Source organism: Anolis carolinensis, chromosome 6 (genome assembly GCF_035594765.1).
Source record: "Anolis carolinensis isolate JA03-04 chromosome 6, rAnoCar3.1.pri, whole genome shotgun sequence".
Taxonomy (NCBI): Eukaryota; Metazoa; Chordata; class Lepidosauria; order Squamata; family Dactyloidae; genus Anolis; species Anolis carolinensis.
Window position 1 is genome coordinate 28,498,580 of NC_085846.1, and position 18,086 is coordinate 28,516,665.

At 41.3% G+C, this 18,086-nt stretch overlaps 1 protein-coding gene across 7 annotated transcripts in view; it reads left to right on the plus strand.

The window, feature by feature from the left end:
• Positions 1-18,086, plus strand: part of arhgap23 (Rho GTPase activating protein 23) — a 224,433-nt gene that overhangs the window by 94,776 nt on the left and 111,571 nt on the right. For 4 of the 7 annotated variants that reach the window (XR_010007237.1, XM_062984341.1, XM_062984340.1 and 1 more), the window contains exon 1: positions 12,676-14,774. The exons of 2 other annotated variants lie outside the window; for them this stretch is intronic. Coding sequence is in view for 4 of the 5 variants with exons in the window: in XM_062984341.1 (XP_062840411.1) it covers positions 14,454-14,774 (321 nt within the window). In the remaining variant the exon portion in view is untranslated. Of the gene's footprint in view, positions 1-12,675; positions 14,775-18,086 lie in introns of those variants that run through there. One more of the 7 variants, XM_008113427.3, reaches the window with a different exon arrangement.

The following is an 18,086-nucleotide window of genomic DNA, read 5'->3' on the forward strand; positions in this document are numbered from 1 at the left end:
GGAGTTAAACTTTAAAAATGTAGCTGTTCCAACTTACAAATTCAGCTTAAGAACAAACCTAAAGAACCTATTATGTCCATAACTTGGGGACTGCCTGTACATGGGTATGTATGCTAAATCATTCCCATACTCATTGCCCCTGTCACAATTTTTTTTTGTTCTGCCCATAGAAAACTGAGATGTGTATTTTTTTCTTTTGGGTATAAATAATAATAATAATAATAATAATAATAATAATAATACACTTTATTGTTATTTACATGATTTTAATATGCTGTAAGCAGCTTTTGGTCCCATGAGGGAGAAAAGCGGGATATACATAAAGATTTATTATTATTATTATTATTATTATTCTGCTTTATCTCCCCCGAGGGACTCAGAGCAGATAATGGTTTACATACATATATATGGCAAACATTCATTGCCTTTTTACACAATAACAAAGACATACAATACACAGGCAGAGCTTCCCCTTTCCATCTCTGGCGTCTGGAGTTGATGTTCAACTCTGGCTGTTTTTCCATGCTGAGGAGCCTGTTGTCCATAGACTTTTTCCTATTGTTGCCGGCATGTTTGCATACCTGCATGGGGTACCCTTTTACCTCCTTGCAGAGGCAATACCTATTGATCTACTTGCATTACATGCTTTTGAACTGCTAGGTAGGCAGAAGCTAGGGCTGACATCCGGGAGCTCACTCAGACTGGCGGCTTTGAACTACAAACCCTCAGTTCAGCAGAGAGTAGGCAAATTTTGGAAGACAGCAGAAGGGGCGAGACAAGCAGCTTTCTGGAGATGGTTAAAGCTGGGAAAGCTACATATATCTCATATCTATGAGCAAGTGTGGCATCTATAGGAGATGGTGGATTGTGTGTTGGACTAGGACTCTGGGAGACCAGTGTTTGAATCCCTGCTCAGCCATGGAAATCTACTGAGTGAGCTTGTGACAATGACGGTTTCTCAGCCTTAGAGGAAACTCCTCTGGGTAAACCTTGCCAAGAAAACTGTAGGATAGGGTTACCGTAAGTCAGAGACAACTTGCAGGCACATAGCAATAACCATGTCTCATTGCTATCTAGTAGAGGATTTTTCTTGTTTCTTTCCAAACCCTTAGGGAAAATAAGCAGGTACAGTGTTCCCTCATTACTTCGCGGTTCACTTTTTGGGGATTTGCTGTTTTGCGGTTTTTCAATAAACTCTAAAAAATATTATAAATCATAAAAAATTACAATTTACAGCCTAAGGAAGGGAGGAAGGAGAAGCTAAAGGGAGAGAAAAGGAGCCCAAGCAGCAATGGGAGGAGAAGGCGGCAATTTATCAACACACGATTGGTTGATAAAGACTTAAAATAGTGTATAACTCCTAAAATAATGTATAAATATTAATATAAATATAATGTCCCTTCTTCGCGGATTTTCACTTATTGTAGTGGTCCTGGAATGTAACCCCCACGATAAGTGAGGGAACACTGTATTCTTCTCCAGAGGTGACATAAGGTAAACAATGGAAAGAGAAATATAACTAGCAATCCAAGTGTATCTGTGTAACAAAATGAGGTGACAGAATAGACTGCACGTAAGAGACATTGGTTTTGAATAGTTTTCTATGTGAAAGCCTTATCTCCCTCTTCTTCATGTACTTTGAAAAGCAGTAAACACATTGGAGGTAGACATGTTGGCCATTTAGTTTTTATAAAACGGCTTTGAAATGTATAAAAGAGCTTTTGAAATGTTCAATGTATTCATTAACAATAAATAAATACAGAAGCTTGCAAAGGTCACTCCCATAGTGTGGTGGTGATGGGTTGTCTGTTTACCGTGTTTCCCCGAAAATAAGACAGTGTCTTATATTATTTTTTGTTCCCAAAGATGCACTAGGTCTTATTTTCAGGGGATGTCTTATTTCTCCATGAAGAAGAATTCACATTTATTGTTGAACAAAAAAATGAACATTTATTATATACTGTACAGTAGTTTTCATCACAAACCAACATAACCAAACCAGACAAACTGTGACTCCTGTCAAGAATTTCTTGTTATTACCATTATTTCCATGTACAACTCGTATGTACATTTACCAATCCTGCATGCTTTGGTGTTTTGTTTGGCGGGCGCCGAGCATGCTTCCAAGTAAAAACTTTGCTAGGTCTTACTTTCGGGGGAGGCCTTATATTTAGCAATTCAGCAAAACCTCTGCTAGGCCTTATTTTTTGGGGATGTCTTATTTTCGGGGAAACAGGGTATTATATGGAGAAAGGGAAGTGTCCTAGGATGCTTCCAGGATGCTTCCTCAATGGATGCCATCACATGATGTAAGGGTACTTCCTGTGGGGCTCTATAGTGGAAACTTCCTGGTAGTGTGCTAGGATGCTTCCCAGAGATCATAGGAGGCTTCCCATGTTGTCATTCAGAAGAATGGGAGGAAGCCAAGCCGCAACGCTTTCACCCATGGTATAAGGTGAGGGGTTCAGTGTGCAATGTAGGGCATGGAGCAACAGTTTTCCCCTCCCGCCTGCCAGATTTGCCATACTTCTTTGCTGAATCCCTCCACTGCTGCATGGCTTATTGTCTTCAGTATGATGAGGTCCTTATAGAAAGGTGGCTTGCTCAATGTATTCATGCTTGATGAGATACTTGAAAATAAAAGCCAAATCCACACCTTTGGCTTTTAGTCATTATTATATTTGGCAACACTTGGACTACATGTATCACCCTGAAGGCCATTTTTGCACCCGTTGTTGCCTCTTTGTGCCACCATCATTGAACTGACACAACTGCCATACATTTTTGGGAACCTCCTTTGCTTCCCTTCTGGAAGAGAAGGAGATGCCCTGCTTTGCAAGAGTGTGTGTTGCAGGAGCATGCTGTTGGTGACAAATGTTGGCAGCAACTGCGGTGGTGGTGAGAATCTTAACTACATCTGCCAAGTGTCTGTGTGGCCCCAGGTGTGTATCCAGGTGTGTTTAAACTGGCACATGGTCTATGGCCCACACCCCAGTAAGCGCTCCACTGACAATATTTGTCTTAGCTCCTCAAATGATAAGTCTGCCTCTTCATCTTGTCTCTCTTACATAGCAATCATATGTACCCTTTAGTTTGAAGGAAGCATAATCGTGGTCTGTTATGTTCACAGAGACTTTTGTTGGATTGTCTTCTAAATGACAAGAAACAAGAACAATGGGGAGTAGGGGAAGCAGTTTCTACTTGCCTTGTCCTGTTCTTCTGATTCAAATATGGGGAATGAGTGATGATCATCCAGATACTATTAGATTGCAACTTGCATCATCTCTCGTAAGTGGCTATGCTGGTGTAAGTCTGATAGGAATTTTGCTCCAGAAACATCTTGAGGGTCTTTTCTGCTTCTTGGCAGGGGGTTGGATTGGATGACCTATGAGGTCTCTTCCAACTCTATGATTCTATGTTTCCAATCTGTGAGCAGTCATAGAGATTAGACTGAGAGGGAGAAGTCAATATGATAGACAGTGGAGGCAATAGTGAGAAAGGCTAGTCTTATTCAAGAAAGAACCACAGAGGACATCTCGCTCAGGGACCTTCAAAATCATTCAGTGACACAGTGTTGAACTCCCTCTTTCAAGGCCTTTTCACACATTAAACCTCTAAGTGTATATCTCATTTAAATATACACTTGGTTAAAGCACAATCCTAGGCATGTCTTCTGAGAAATAACCCTGCCTGACCTCTGAATGTACTATTCTCTGTCATATACAATAAACACATGTGGGCAAGTTTGCACAGAATTTGTATTAGCGATGGATTTCAGTGTAACATAGTTACACATCTAAAATATACACATCTTTTGTTCGGACCAGGTGAATAGGTGGTGGAGATCCTGTTTCATAGTTAGATATTTTTGTGAGGAATGCTTTACTGGTATTTGAAGCATGTGTGCGTGTGTATGGAGTAAAATTAAAGAATTGGAAAGCAAAAAGAACACAGCAGGGGATGGGGATAGAATGTGAGATGCATGATAATACCCCCTCACTCTCCAAGGACAGAAGTTGTTATCCCAACCATTCCTGGTATTTCTCCATGTGTATTCATATATTCTTCTTTTTTTTGGCATGCTTCTCCCAGGTCCTTAGAATGGCTGGAATGCATCTGTGTTCCTCCTTTTAACAGCACCCTGTGGTTGGAGGACATGGGGCAAGCTGCCTGTCTGTGTAGGGAACAGAACAAAGCATTTACTGGAACACTCTTGTTTCCAATGTAAATATCAAAGCAGTTGGGTTTGGACAATCTCTTCCCTTTTGTACTTTATGGGAGAACTAATATAGGGAAAGATCTTTTTAACAAGTTTTTAGGCTAGAGCAGAATTTGGAGGAACTTGTGATTTAGGACCTCATCAGACAGGTGTAGAGCTCTGTTTCCATGTGCTGTGGAAGCACCACGGGAGCCCATGGAGGCCATCACATGATGTAAGGGCACTTCCAGTGTGACTCTCTCAGGCTTTGTTTCTGCAACGCATGGAAACGGAGGTGTACACCCAACTTCAGAAGTTGGGTATTACTTTACTCCAAACAGCTTTAAAATGGGAGAAAGCAGGGGAAAGGTGGGTAGGGAGGTGGGGTGGATGGCCATCCCTCAAGATGGGGAAAGATGGGAGGGAACGGGGTGAGATGCCCCCCCCCCCTGTTTTCTTCCATTTTCCCTAACTCTGTCTGATTACGTTAACATTGGGCAAGGACACTTTTACACAACCTTGCTCTGTGTTAGCCTAGATCGGCTCCATGTGTAGTTTTACTGCCTTAGAGCTGATTTGAAGGGCTTTTCACTGTCTGTTGTCATTAAACATGTGACCCTGGTTACTTAGGATGAAGACAGATGTAACAGAAAAAGATTGCTTATGGTGGGCACTTCGACTCATCTTGGTAACTTTGCAATTTATCAGTGAGGCCATTGAATCAAATGCTAGTTCATCTGTCAGTTGTTTCTCTCCCAATGTTTTGTCAGATTTGCTTATTTGCCTCTTCTTTTATATTAAAATTCATAGAGTGGGATCTGGACCTGTGATTTCTAGTGATCATGGATTGTCATGCGCCACATTACTAAATGGAAGTGTATGAACAGCAACATGCTGAAGCAGGAGGGTTCACATTGCCACAATTTAATAACATAGGGTGCAATTGCCCATGAGTTCTCATATCTGTGGCAAATTTTCGAAATGATCCCCCTCCCATGAATATGGTGGGCCCACTTTGTATTTTATTGTTGTTGCTATTAATAATAATAATAACTTTATTCTTATATTTATTCTTATATTGGGTGGCTTACATGAGAACCAAGCACAGTGATATAAAAATAAAATACAACAACATAAAATACATTTCGATTACAATGAATTAATACATTAAAACATATAGGTAAAGGTGAAGGTTTCCCCTGACGTTAAGACCAGGCATGTCTGACTCTGTGGGTTGGTGCTCATGTCCATTTCTAAGCCGAAGAGCTGGCGTTGTCCGTAGACACCTCCAAGGTCATGTGGCCAGCATGACTGCATGGAGCGCCATTAGCTTCCCGCTGGAGCGGTACCTATTGATCTACTCACATTGGCTTGTGTTCGAACTGCTAGGTTGGCAGAAGCTGAAGCTAACAGCGGCCGCTCCCGCTGCTCCCGGGGTTTGAACCTGGGACCTTTCGGTCTGCAAGTTCAGCAGCTCAGTGCTTTAACACACTTCGCCATCGGGGCTCCATTAAAACATATAAAATATCATAAAAGCATAAACTCCATTAAAACATATAAAATATCATAAAAGCATAAACTCAACAACAGCCAATAAACAATATCAGATTGCAGTGGGCATGTTCAGAAATTGGAGGCAAGACAATCTATATATATAAAATGATAAAGTTGTTTGCGCAGTGACTATAACAACAAAACTAAACATCCCAGAAATACGAAATTTGGCAACACAATGCAAAAGGCTTGCCTCCAGGTTACAACAACACAACCACACCACAAAACCACAATCCAGACCCACAAAACTCACAACAACGCATCATGCGATAACAACACAACTAAACGCCCCAGAAATACAAAACTTGGCAACACAACGCAAAAGCCTTGCCTCCCAGTTGTAACAACACAACCACACCATAAAACCACACTGGACCCACAAAACTTACAACAACGCATCATGACTATAACAATACAACTAAACGCCCCAGAAATACAAAACTTAGCACACGACTAAATGCCCCAGAAATACAAAACTTGGCAACACAACACAAAAGCCTTGCCTCTCAGTTGTAACAACACAACCATACCACAAAACCACAATCCGGACCCACAAAACTCACAACAACGCATTGTGACGATAACAAATACAAAATTTGACAACACAACTCATCCATCTCCCCAATCCCTACATTCACACTTGGCCTCCAAAAAACAATTACAAAAATAACAATGACAACAACAACAACAATAAGAATCAACACCATCACAGGCAAGAAACAGCCAGGCACTGAGGCTGAGAGGCCAGTCAGTGCTACACTGGGCCTCCAAAAAACAATACAGTAGCATCTAACTTATCTAACCTTCATAATCACAACAACAACAATAATAATAAACACCTACACAGGCAAAACAAAAGAAGGACTATTGTACCACAATAAAAATATAAACCGCACTCAGCAGAATCAGACATTACAACTAACAACAAACCAAAGACAACAGGGATCTCAAGCAATTATCAATCAACACAAAAATTGAAGAAGGTAACAGACTTCAAATACTACTACTAATGTGAGTATAAAGAAGGTGGAGGTCACAGCATAAATACAACCTAATGTAGACTGACCAACACCACCAGACTAAGCCACAGCAACGCGTGGCTGGGCACAGCTAGTAAATTATAAATGTGCAAAGTCACTAATAACATGGGCCAGTAATAAAGTGCAGTGGCTGAGTATAGGTGGAGGTAAAAGGATTTCATCAAACTGGGCCGAATTAGTCAAAGGCACATTGAAATAACCAGGTTTTCAGATGTTTTCAGAATGTGGCCAAGGTGGGGGCTAATCTGATTTCTCTCGGGAGCTAGTTCCAGAGCTAGGGGGCCACTACCTAAAAGGCCCTCTCCCTCTTCCCCAACAACCGTGTTTGAGACAGCGGCGGGAGTGAGAGAAGGGCCTCCCCAGCAGATCTTAAAGTTTGTGCAGCTTTGTAGTAGGAAATGTGATCGCAAAGATAGGCTGGATCCAAACTGTTTAGGGCTTTATAGGTGATAACCAGCACCTTGAATTGGGACTGGAAACTTATCGGCAGCCAGTGGAGCTGTTTTAATAGGGGGGTTGTCTGCTCCCTATAATTCGCTCCCGTTGACAACCTGGCTGCCACCTGTTGTATTAATTGGAGTTTCCGGGCCGTCTTCAAAGGCAGCCCCGTGTAGTTTGTAAAGAAACTTTAAAGCAGGTGTGGAGATCGGGATGGTGGTACTTTCTTGGTGCTATCAAGGAGCATCAGCCTTTCAGGATTGTGCACAACTGAATTTTGGTTCTAACCTGTTTTAAAAAATGCTTCAAATGGAGCTTTATTCTTATCCAGAAAGGATGCTACCAGATCAGACTTTTTTCACTAAAAATTTTTACGTCCGTTTTGGCTGTCGGTGTTTACACTTCATTATTGTGCATGTGTTTGGAGACCGAACATTTCCTTTAGTGCTAGTTCATTGAAACAGTCCTTGCAGAAGAAACAGACTCTGGGCTTAATTTTGTGGAGCCCAAAGCCTTAGCTGTGAGTAAGAGATTATCTTATCCCTTTCCTTTCTAGGCTTTCTCTAAGCCTCCCCTCGCTTGAATGGAAGGAAACCACACACACTGTGTTGATGTCAGATATGGACCATCCATTTAGCACAGTCTTTTCCTGCCCCCTCTTTGCCCCAAACACCCAGCCGGCTAGTTCCAGCTCATTAAGCAATATTGCCTCCGTAGATTTAGACCCGCCTGCAGCACTAGGATTTCTTTGTTAGTTTCAGATTTGCATACTTAAGGGTGCTTCTGATACTACAAGACAGACGTGAACATAGTGATCAAATATCTTATTCCCATCTCCTACTTAATGGTATTCCAAGTAGCCGCTTACTTTTTCTTGCTATATTGATACACTAGGATTATAAGATTATGGGACAAGACAAAAATTGGGAAAGACTGCCATGCTCTTTATGCTGCCTATCTGTCCATATCTCCCCCAGCTCTTTTGCACCTGTCTCGCTTTGGTATTGCCATATGCGTCTTGGGAGGGGCACAAAGGGACACAGGAAATCCCCTTTTCTGCTGATCCTCTTAAAACGCTGAATGAGAAGATCAAAATACTCTCTTCTTTTGTCCCCCTCCCCCCATCTTGCTTTCCTTATCCAGCCAACCTGAATTCCTTATTCAAATTACGTCTGTTCTTGGGAGTAGGAGACAATTACTATTGTTTCTTTAAAAATATTTTATATGTTATATTTTATGTATTATAGGTTTCTAAATGCGTATTAATTATGTGTGTGTGTGCCGTCAAGTCACCTGTCAATTTATGGCAACCAAATTACAGGTAAATTAATTTTATTCTGTTTTTTTCCATCTACATTTTTTTGTATGCTGGGATAGATCATACAAATTCAAATGCCTAACGCTGTGAAGTGAGTTGACTCAGTAGTTGGTTGGAAGGTACTGTATTGCTAGTTTAAAATATCCTGTGAAGGAAATGGCTCCAGGAGTTAAACCCGTGGCTTTTTCCTGTCTTAACAGCGGCTAAAATAGAAAGGCCTTGGGATGGTTCTCCTGAAACTAATGAGGCTTGAGATATGGAGAGCCTTTATATTAGGAGGGGTTGACACTTTGCAGGGAAAATGCTTGTGTCAGTGTTACTGGCTGCCTGAAAAATCCAGACTCCAAACCCCTCCCATTGCTGGTGATGCATAGTCAATTAATGTATGGATTGGATACCTATTTTGCATATAAGAATAAGTCCTGTTTGCACAATCCATTTATTGCTTTCTCACTCTGAATAGATTGTGCCGGTGCAGTGGAGCCATTTTATGCGTGTGTCTCGTTTCTCATTAATAATAATATTGAATATGTTCATATGGCAAGGGAAGATGCATTCGCCTATCCTAGACATCCTTCTTATCTCCACTGATATCACCTTTCTAGACTATGCATGGCTGTGTATGATCCATTCTTATCTCTGTTTTCCACTTAATGTGTCTATAACTTTGCAGGAAGTTGACTCTGAGTTGATTACTTTTTGTGGTAGATCAGCTTTAAAGGAGTGGCTTTTGGGAGGTGTCCTTGTGGATCCAAACTATAGATCTGCCAGGGTAATCTCCCGCTAAAGACTTCACTTCATCCACAATTCATGATTTATACAGCTGTTCTTGCTCTAAAAATGTATATGCTTCTCTCCCAAGGATCAGCCCTTGGAAACTTGCTTTTAAAAGTAATTACTTACAGTTTAAACCATCCCAACCTTTTAATAGTTGCAGCTAGAGTTACTATAACTGCTTTTCTAAATGCTTCAAAAACTTTTTAGACACTTTGAAAAAAAAAACCACATCAATATGTTACTTGTGTTGTCAAAGACTTTCATGGCTGGAATCACTGGATTGCTGTGAGTGTTCCGGGCTGCATTCTCTTCTGATGTTTTGCCCACATTTATGGCAGGCATCCTCAGAGGTTGTAAAGTCTGTTGGAAACTAGGCAAGTCGGGTTTATATATCTGTGGAATGCCCAGGATGGGCAAAAGAACTCATATCTGTTTGAGGCAAGTGTGAATGTTGCAATTGGCTGCCTTGATTAGCATTGAATAGCCTTGCAGCTTCAAATCTTGGGTACTTCCTGCCTGGAGGAATCCTTTGCTGGTGGGGGGGGGGGGGTAAGCTGGCCCTGATTATTTCCTGTCTGGAATTCCCCAGACAGGTCTTTCTCCCACCCTGGACATTATTCCACAGATATATAAACCCCACTTGCCTAGTTTCCAACAGACCTCACAAGCTCTGAGGATGCCTGTCTGTCATAGATGTGGGTGAAACATCAGGAGAGAATGCTTCTGAAACATGGCCATACAGCCTGGAAAATTTACAGCATCCTAACTTGTTGCTTAGCTGCACATAAAACACACTTACCATATATACTTGTGATTACAGGTATAGGTTGAAGGCAGGTTCTGGGACAAAATTATGGATATTGATAATGACCTGTGAAGAAGTCATTGCACAGAAAAGAGAAATCACCACTTCCATTTTCTCTTTTAGGCATTCAAAAAGGCCAAATGTCATGCCGTGGTAGAGTTATTAGAGGGGGTCAGCTGGTGTTTTTAAAAAGCTCTCCCCAGATGTACTAACCTCTTGCCTTTCGTATTTCTAGTCAGAGAAGGAGATGGTTCCTTTTTAAAAATATAGTAAGAGTTAATGTATAGTATTTTGACTTGTGAATAAATCAACCCAGATTTTTGGGTCAATTTTTAGTTCAATTTTCCAGGCTTATACACAAGTAAATATAGTAAGTAATAAGGTCAGACATCACTATAACTGGAAAAGAAAATTTAAAATACTAACCCAACAAAAGAAATACAGTTACTTTTTTTAAGTCATAAACATGATTATTGAGAAAGTGGATTCTTTGTAAATAACTTGTAATTATTTTCAAGATCTAGTCCAGAGGTAGTGTATTGTTAGTGTTACATATTATCTTTAAATTATGAATCCAAATGCCATTGTCTTTTCCATATACAGTGATACCTCCATTTAAGAGTTTAATTCATTCTATGACAGAGCTCTTAACTCAAAATGCTCATATCTCAAATCAAATTTTCCCATTGAAATGCTATTAAACTGTTCTGGCCCCTTGAAACCTCCCCAATTTTATTGTTACATGTTTTTAAACATACTCTGGTGCTAGTGCTCCCTTTGGCGCTAGCTCTTTACTCAAACACTGTTTGTATATCAAAGCAAAACCCAGGCCAAGCAATGGTTCTTAACTCAAAAGCACTCTTAAGTTGGGACACTCTTAAGTAGAGGTTCCACAGGACTATAAAAAAGAGTGAGGCTGCTTTCTTGGGTGGCAGATTCTAAAGATATCTGAAGATACCTATGGGGCGCAGTGGAAGCCCCCCAACTAGTCCTTCTGAATTCTGTGTCCGCTCTTCCGACTTGGAGGAACAACCTATGTGTTTCATATAACTTGTTCTATAACTCATAAACCAATCTTGACACCTCTGAGTTATGGAGAAGAACCATATCCCATTGTCAGTGTAGACAAGTGAGGTCCAGTCTTTCTCTATGCAAAGTGATAATTGTTTGGTTCTGAGCTTAAAGAATTTTGCGCTGAACATAGGAGCAACATTGCTAGGCAAGGCATGAATTTCTAATTTCTGAGAAAGAGTCTGGATGCTCTTATGTGGGGGACTAGTCTTTATTTATACAATTCTGCCCAAACACAATTTTTGTATTGGAAGGAGACACATACATGAGTCTCTCTTGAAAATGACATTTAGGAGTAAGAGTAAATCATGCTTAGAGGAGTAGACGTAGTTAAAGATGATGTTTTATTAGTAATTAGTTCATCTTTTGGGATAATTAATGCATAACTAAGTTACATTATGACAAAGCATCTTAATCACCTAAACACATATTTTTAAGTAACTGTAAAAGGGAATGTTTTACTTATTATTGAGTAAAGGTAAAGAAGCTGTGCCTATTATGGTAATTACTAATTTTTAGACTATAATTACTTTAAAAAATAGTTTTCCATTACTTTAAAAAATTAACTATAAAAGCACTGTGGGGGAATTAGTTGTAAAGACATGAGTTTCCAAGGGTGATGAGGATCAGAAGTTACCATTTCAAAATAGCTGATGGAAAGTCTTTTGAGTCAGTTTATTAGTAGAAGCACTATATCTTTTCTTTATGTAAGGGATAGATATTCCGGTTGTTTTATTCAATAACATGATACCCAAAGTGTTCTGGTCTGAATGTATCTTGTTTTCACCCTTATTCCCCTGGTAGTGCATTGGGTTTATTGTGCTGACCGACAGGTCGATGGTTCAAATCCAGGGAGAGAAGGTGAGCTCCCTCTGTCAGCTCCAGCTCCCCATGTGGGGCATGAGAGAAGCCTCCTACAGAATGGTAAAACATCAAACATCTGGGCATCTCCTGGGCAGCGTCCTTGCAGACGGCCAATTCTCTCACACCAGAGGTGGCTTGCAGTTTCTCAAGTTGCGCCCCCCTTATTCAGATTTTTAAACTTTTGTTCAGTAGTGTGCTATTGCTATTTACTGGTCTCATGCATTTGTATGGAATTGCTACCCGATTCTATCTGTCCCATTCGTATGGCCCCATTACTGTTTCTGTCTGTTGCTTCCGGAAATGGGCATCTATACAAATGTGCTTTTCCGCCCAAGGTCTGAAAAAAACAAAGATTTTCGGGCCCTGGCCAGCAAAGTGCCAGTGTCTGCTAGGGCCTGTAGGCCCTGCCAGCCAGGGCCTACATCCGAGCGAGCCTGGCACTCGACTTTAGGTCTTCTCTGCCAGGCCTATGAGCATCGAGCACTTGGCTGTAGGTCCTGCCTGCCGGGCCTACGAGCATTGAGCGCTCAATGGGCCGGGCCTATAATCAATAGCTCAGTGCTTGTAGACTCGGCTCGCAAACTCGGCTGCGAGCCGGGCGTACGAGCGTCAAGCGCCTGGCGCTTGGCTGTAGGCCCTGCCAGCCATGGCCTATAGCCAAGTGCCAAAAATCAGCTAATCAAACGGCTACCGTTCCTCCCTTTTTTCCATTTAACTGCTCCTTTCGTTCTGGAGGGGGTTGTACCATTCTATGCCATCCGAATGGATGGAACTGTACAAAAACATGAAAGAAACAGATGAAATGGTATTCGGGCCCAACTCTACTATACAATAGTTCTGTAGATGGCAGAACATGTATGGGGTAGTAACCAGTGTCAACTGAGACTTGGAAAATCCAGTTTCAAGTCTCCCCATAGTTGTTAAAACTCATAAGCGGTCTTAGGTCAATCATTATTTTATACAGATGTTTGAAAGAATAAAACAGGTATGAATAGAGCCATAAATACCATTTGGAGCTCATTAGAGAAAGACAGGATATGAATGTAACTATTAAGTAATAAGTTATTAATGATGGTAACATGAGCTTTTGCTGAGTGGGATATTAGGGAATAGTTATTTTATCATACCCGGGGCCAAATTTTGGGGTGAATTTAGGGACAATGCAGTTATGCATGCTGATGACACTGTGTAAATAAATCTAATATACAATGTTGTTCTATCCTTTAAGTTTGAAACACACTTTTGTTGTATTCTATTAGCAAGAGTTGTGTGGCGCCATGTTGTAGGTCAAAGTCTGTTTTTTTAGGGGATAGGACAGTCAGATGCCTTTACGGTTGGCGTTGTTATAAAGTTAAAGATGCAATACATTATTGTCTCCAAAAAGGTTACACGCAGAACCTTGATACACATTTCGATACGGACACAGTGTAGTCTGTAGTTATCTATTGAATAATAAGGCCATTACTCAGAGGGTAGAAAGTGCAAGAAAAACATAGAAAGAGAAAGTGGACACTTAGCTTTTTGTCTCTGGCAAGTTGGTAAGCCCTCCAGCTCTGTCAAATGAGCTCATGAATGAAGCAAGGGAAACGTGTGTGTTTATGCTGCTATTTAGAATGAACGCATTGGATTTAAAAGACCACGGCACCAACAAAATGTAGCTACATCTTCCCCCTCTTTCCCCCTACTAGACCCAGCATGAATACTGAGATGGGTGTCAGCTGGAGTGGGCTGGGTCACGGAGGGGTGGGGTGGGGCAGCGATGGCCTGATAGCTCACAGCAGCTGCAGGGCTGTCTGTGCAGAGCGAGTGAGGCTCTATTCTCTTTCTGTCTGCCTAGCTGTCAAGTCGCAACCCAGTCTTTCTGATTTGCAACCATCTCGTTCCCATAGGGCAGAATTTGCTGCCGCCGCTCCTGTGTCCTCTTCCTCCTGCTCTTCCACTTCTCCCCAAGTAATTAGTTTTCTTCCTGCTGTCTTGGGCTTCCGCCTTTTTGTTTCCACTTGCCGTAGGAAGAGGGACATGGTCTTGTAAGGCCAGTGGTTGTGTTTTTCTTGAGTGTGTGTGTGTGTATAAAGATACCTGACGTGCCTGGACTTGGAAACCAACCTTTTGCCCAATGATATGTGAGACCGAGAAACTTGAACGAGAGCAACTTTTTCAATAGTGGGAAGAACAAAATACAAGCAAGTAGACTTCCTGCTGAAGTTTGAAGTGCAGTTAAGGAAGAAACTGTGTTTTTCTGTTCAAAGAGCCTGGATGGAACCGAACCAACCTGGCACCAGGAACTGAGATTCAGCTTGAAAGCCTTTCTCTTGCAGCAATCAAAGTTTGTTCCGATCTTTCATCTTTGCTGTCTCTGTGCCAGGAATTTTCTCTCTGGAGAGTGGAATGGTGGAAGAAGGTACAAGCCGGGGGGATCGGGCTCCCCGTGGTGGCGGGCCACGGGGATCCCCACGCCCTCCAGCCCCGCCGCACCATGGTATCTCAGTGGTGGGCAAAGCTGTGTGGAGTGTGGCACGGACAGGGAAAGGCTGGTGCTTTGAGCGAGCGGTTGGGGTGGACTGCAGCTTGCCTGAACCTCGTTGTATCTGGTTGACGAGTTTGAGAAATGACAATGTGGAGTGGTGGGAAAGACGGTGGCGCCGTGCTGGGGCTGTGATGGCCCGGCAGAAGTGCCGTGCACGACACAGGATGGACAGAAATTTTACGGTGAGAGGGGCATATTGTTCTCTATGTGTTACATGCTTTTATAGACTTGTGTGTGTATTTGTATGTGTGTGTATATATATATGCATATATGCGTGCATGTGCTACTTATCAAGATGCTGCAGGGAAATACTTTGGACAGATCATTCCTTCTATACTCCCCCCATAAGCTACTAGTAATACTTGTGATGAATAAGTGATGAATTACTTATGCTGAAGTCATTGTGAGAAATATTAGATGCTTTACCCTGTAGAAATAGACAGTTATTGACAACAATTGTTATTGTTTAGAATGCTTTATCCCGTAGAAGTCACTGATAATTCCATTCAGTATGCATTCCTTATCTCCCAGAGCATGATGAAAAGTAATTCAAAAGAGTTTCTTGAGCCTATATGGGGACTTTCCCTCTTACTAATAAGAAATCACAGGCAGCACCTATACTTCTGAAATTTGGAGTGGAAGAGTTAGCCTTTAGGCCAATGCATGCAGCTTCCAGAAACAGTTGTGGTCTAATATGTCCTCTTGGTAATTAAGAATATTCGCTTTCAGTCTCCTTGCAATTGTCCTGAATTAGTCAGAGGAACATTCAAAAGGAGAGCAAGGTTATAGGAACTTTGGCTGGTATGCTGTAAATAGTCTGTCTATGAACAGCCATCCAGACAAGAATGGATTACTACATGTTGGAATCTAGATACCAACATATTTAAGGAATTAATCACAAGTTCACCTGCATGTTCTTGGGCTTACTCGCTTACAGACATAGTTTCCAGGGTGTGCAACATGGGAATACTTCACATAGCAGCACACTAATGACAGCTTACCCTCCTTGTTTGTTTCTCCATTAGATAGAGATTGCATACTTGTGAAGTACAAGAGCCTCAAGTTGCCATATAGGCCCAATACTGAATGGTTTGAAAGTTGGACCTGAACCTGAGGAATGTGGTTTCAAATCTTTCCACAATCTGTCCTAAATATTTCATATTGATATGTGCTTGTCAGTTATGTGTGTGCATATATATTATAAATATATAATATAGAGAGATGTACATATTAATTTTTAATGTGTAGCATGTCTATCCTGTCCTTCTAAAGAAGTAAACAGCAGCTTATAAGGAGGTTTGTCATATTTTACCCTCACAGCATTCCTGTGAGGTAGTTTAGCAGAGGGAGAGCCAAGGTCACTTGTGCTTCACAGCTGAGCGGGGACTTGAACTTACATTGCACGCTTAAGAGTACTTTGCATTTCAAAGAAAGTAACATAAAATGTCGATCTCCAGGAAACCTTTTCAGTGATTGAAGAAAAATGGATTTTGCTACCTTGACTAAATTGTATAGAGTTGATAGAGCTACCTAGATCTATTAACTAATGGTGAAAACAATCACAATTAATAGGTCCATGAAAGGGACGTTGGCCAAAGATTCAGGACACTTGTCTCCAACGTACAAATATACTCTACATAAACACACCATTGACCTAGAACTCATTGTCATTTACTTTTAAAAAAAGAACAGGTTTGTATAAATTTAGGGAGAATATATCTGTGAAAATCGCAATAATTTTAGCAGATAAATTGCTTTACAAAGCATCAAGCATATCTTAGCTATTATGAAAACTAAAAACTTCTCAGATGATAGTTAACTTTGTCAGGAAGTCAAATTCCCATCTAATTCCACACCTTCCAGATATTTACTTTTCTTTCTGGGTGGGTGATAGAAGAGAAGGAAGAGAAAGTGACTTCCAGTTGGGGATCTCAACTGAGATAGTTCTGATGGGTGAAACACAGTGGTTTCAATACCTACAGAAAGAACAAGGCAAGCATTGTGCCCTCATTCAATCAGACAGTTGGGGATGTCCAGGACTAGTTAGGCATGTCAGAACTCTGGGAATTCAGTATTGTTTAACAGCTTTACTTAACTATATTAGGTGAGCATATCTATCATGGTGTCCAGGTTGAGAGGAGAGGAGGAGATATATTTTGCATGTCTGCATTTAGGGGAAAAAACTGCACAACCCCTCCCATTTTACATAGGTTATTCATCAGGGTGTTTAAAATGTTTTAGATAGTTTTCTGCTGCTTTTGTTTGTCTTGGAACAGGCAAGAAACTGCAGCGTGCAGAAGCCCCACTCCCTACCACTGGCGTTCTGTTCCGCCACCCTTCAGACTTCTGACATTCCAGGAGGCATTTTTCCAGCCTATGATCAGAGCCATGAAGGTTGCTCTATTTTAGGGGGCTGCAAGAGAAAATTAAGTGCTTTTTCTGCATGTAATTATGGTGTACTATAGTGTACAGACCATATCTTTTCAGCTGCAATTGCTCTATCCTCTGTACTTTAGAAAACACATGATTTTCTCCTTCACCAGTAAGTGCTAGGATTGACAATATGTCATTAAGTTGAGCAATTTAACTTAGTGTTTTTATCATAATGTGTTTGTGTGTGTTTAGTTAATACTTTTATACTTCTTGTTAACCAAATAACTCGGGGATTGTAGCCATTGGGGATAGAGCTATTGCGGTCAAGTTTTGGGAATCAGCAGGAGGAGGCACAATGCCAACCTCTTTGCTTGCTGAGCTCGCTGCCAGTCTTTTATACTGCTTGTTGACCTGCTGATGAGGAGGAATCCCTACACACTTTGTTCTCTGCTTCTATAGGCAAATGGTGGGCATCAGGCTCAGAAGTCAGGGCATGTTAATGGATGACAATGTAACAGGGCCAGAGTTGCGGACATCTTATCCCAGGGCTCTTCAAAACCCAACTCAGCACTATTACAAGTATGTTTGGCAGCCCCTTTCTGTTCAAGAGATTCAATTAGATCAGTGGTTCCCAACTGTGGGTCCCCAGGTGTTTTGGCCTACAACTCCCAAAAATCCCAACCAGCTTACCAGCTGTAAGGATTTCTGGAAGTTGAAGGCCAAAACATCTGGGGACCCACAGGTTGAGAACCACTGAACTAGATGAATAACTTTTCCAAAGTTGTAGTTCTCAAAGCAGGCTAAATAAAATAGCATTCCTTATTAAGACTTTTAAAACTCTGGCCACCAAATATTAATCTAGAAGGAGAGTGGGTGCTCAGTCTTCAAGTTTTTGCAGGTGAAATTAGTTGTGTTTTGATGCAGGGAAAGGCATTATAAGGGCCCTTCCAGACAGACCCTATATCCCAGGATCTGATTCTAGGTTTTCTGTTATCTGGCAGTGCGGACTCATATAATCCAGTTTAAAGCAGAAAACCTGGAATCAGATCCTGGGATATAGGGCCTGTCTAGAAGGGCCCTAAGAATGCCTTTCTGTATGTCTTTGCTGTTTAAATATGGCA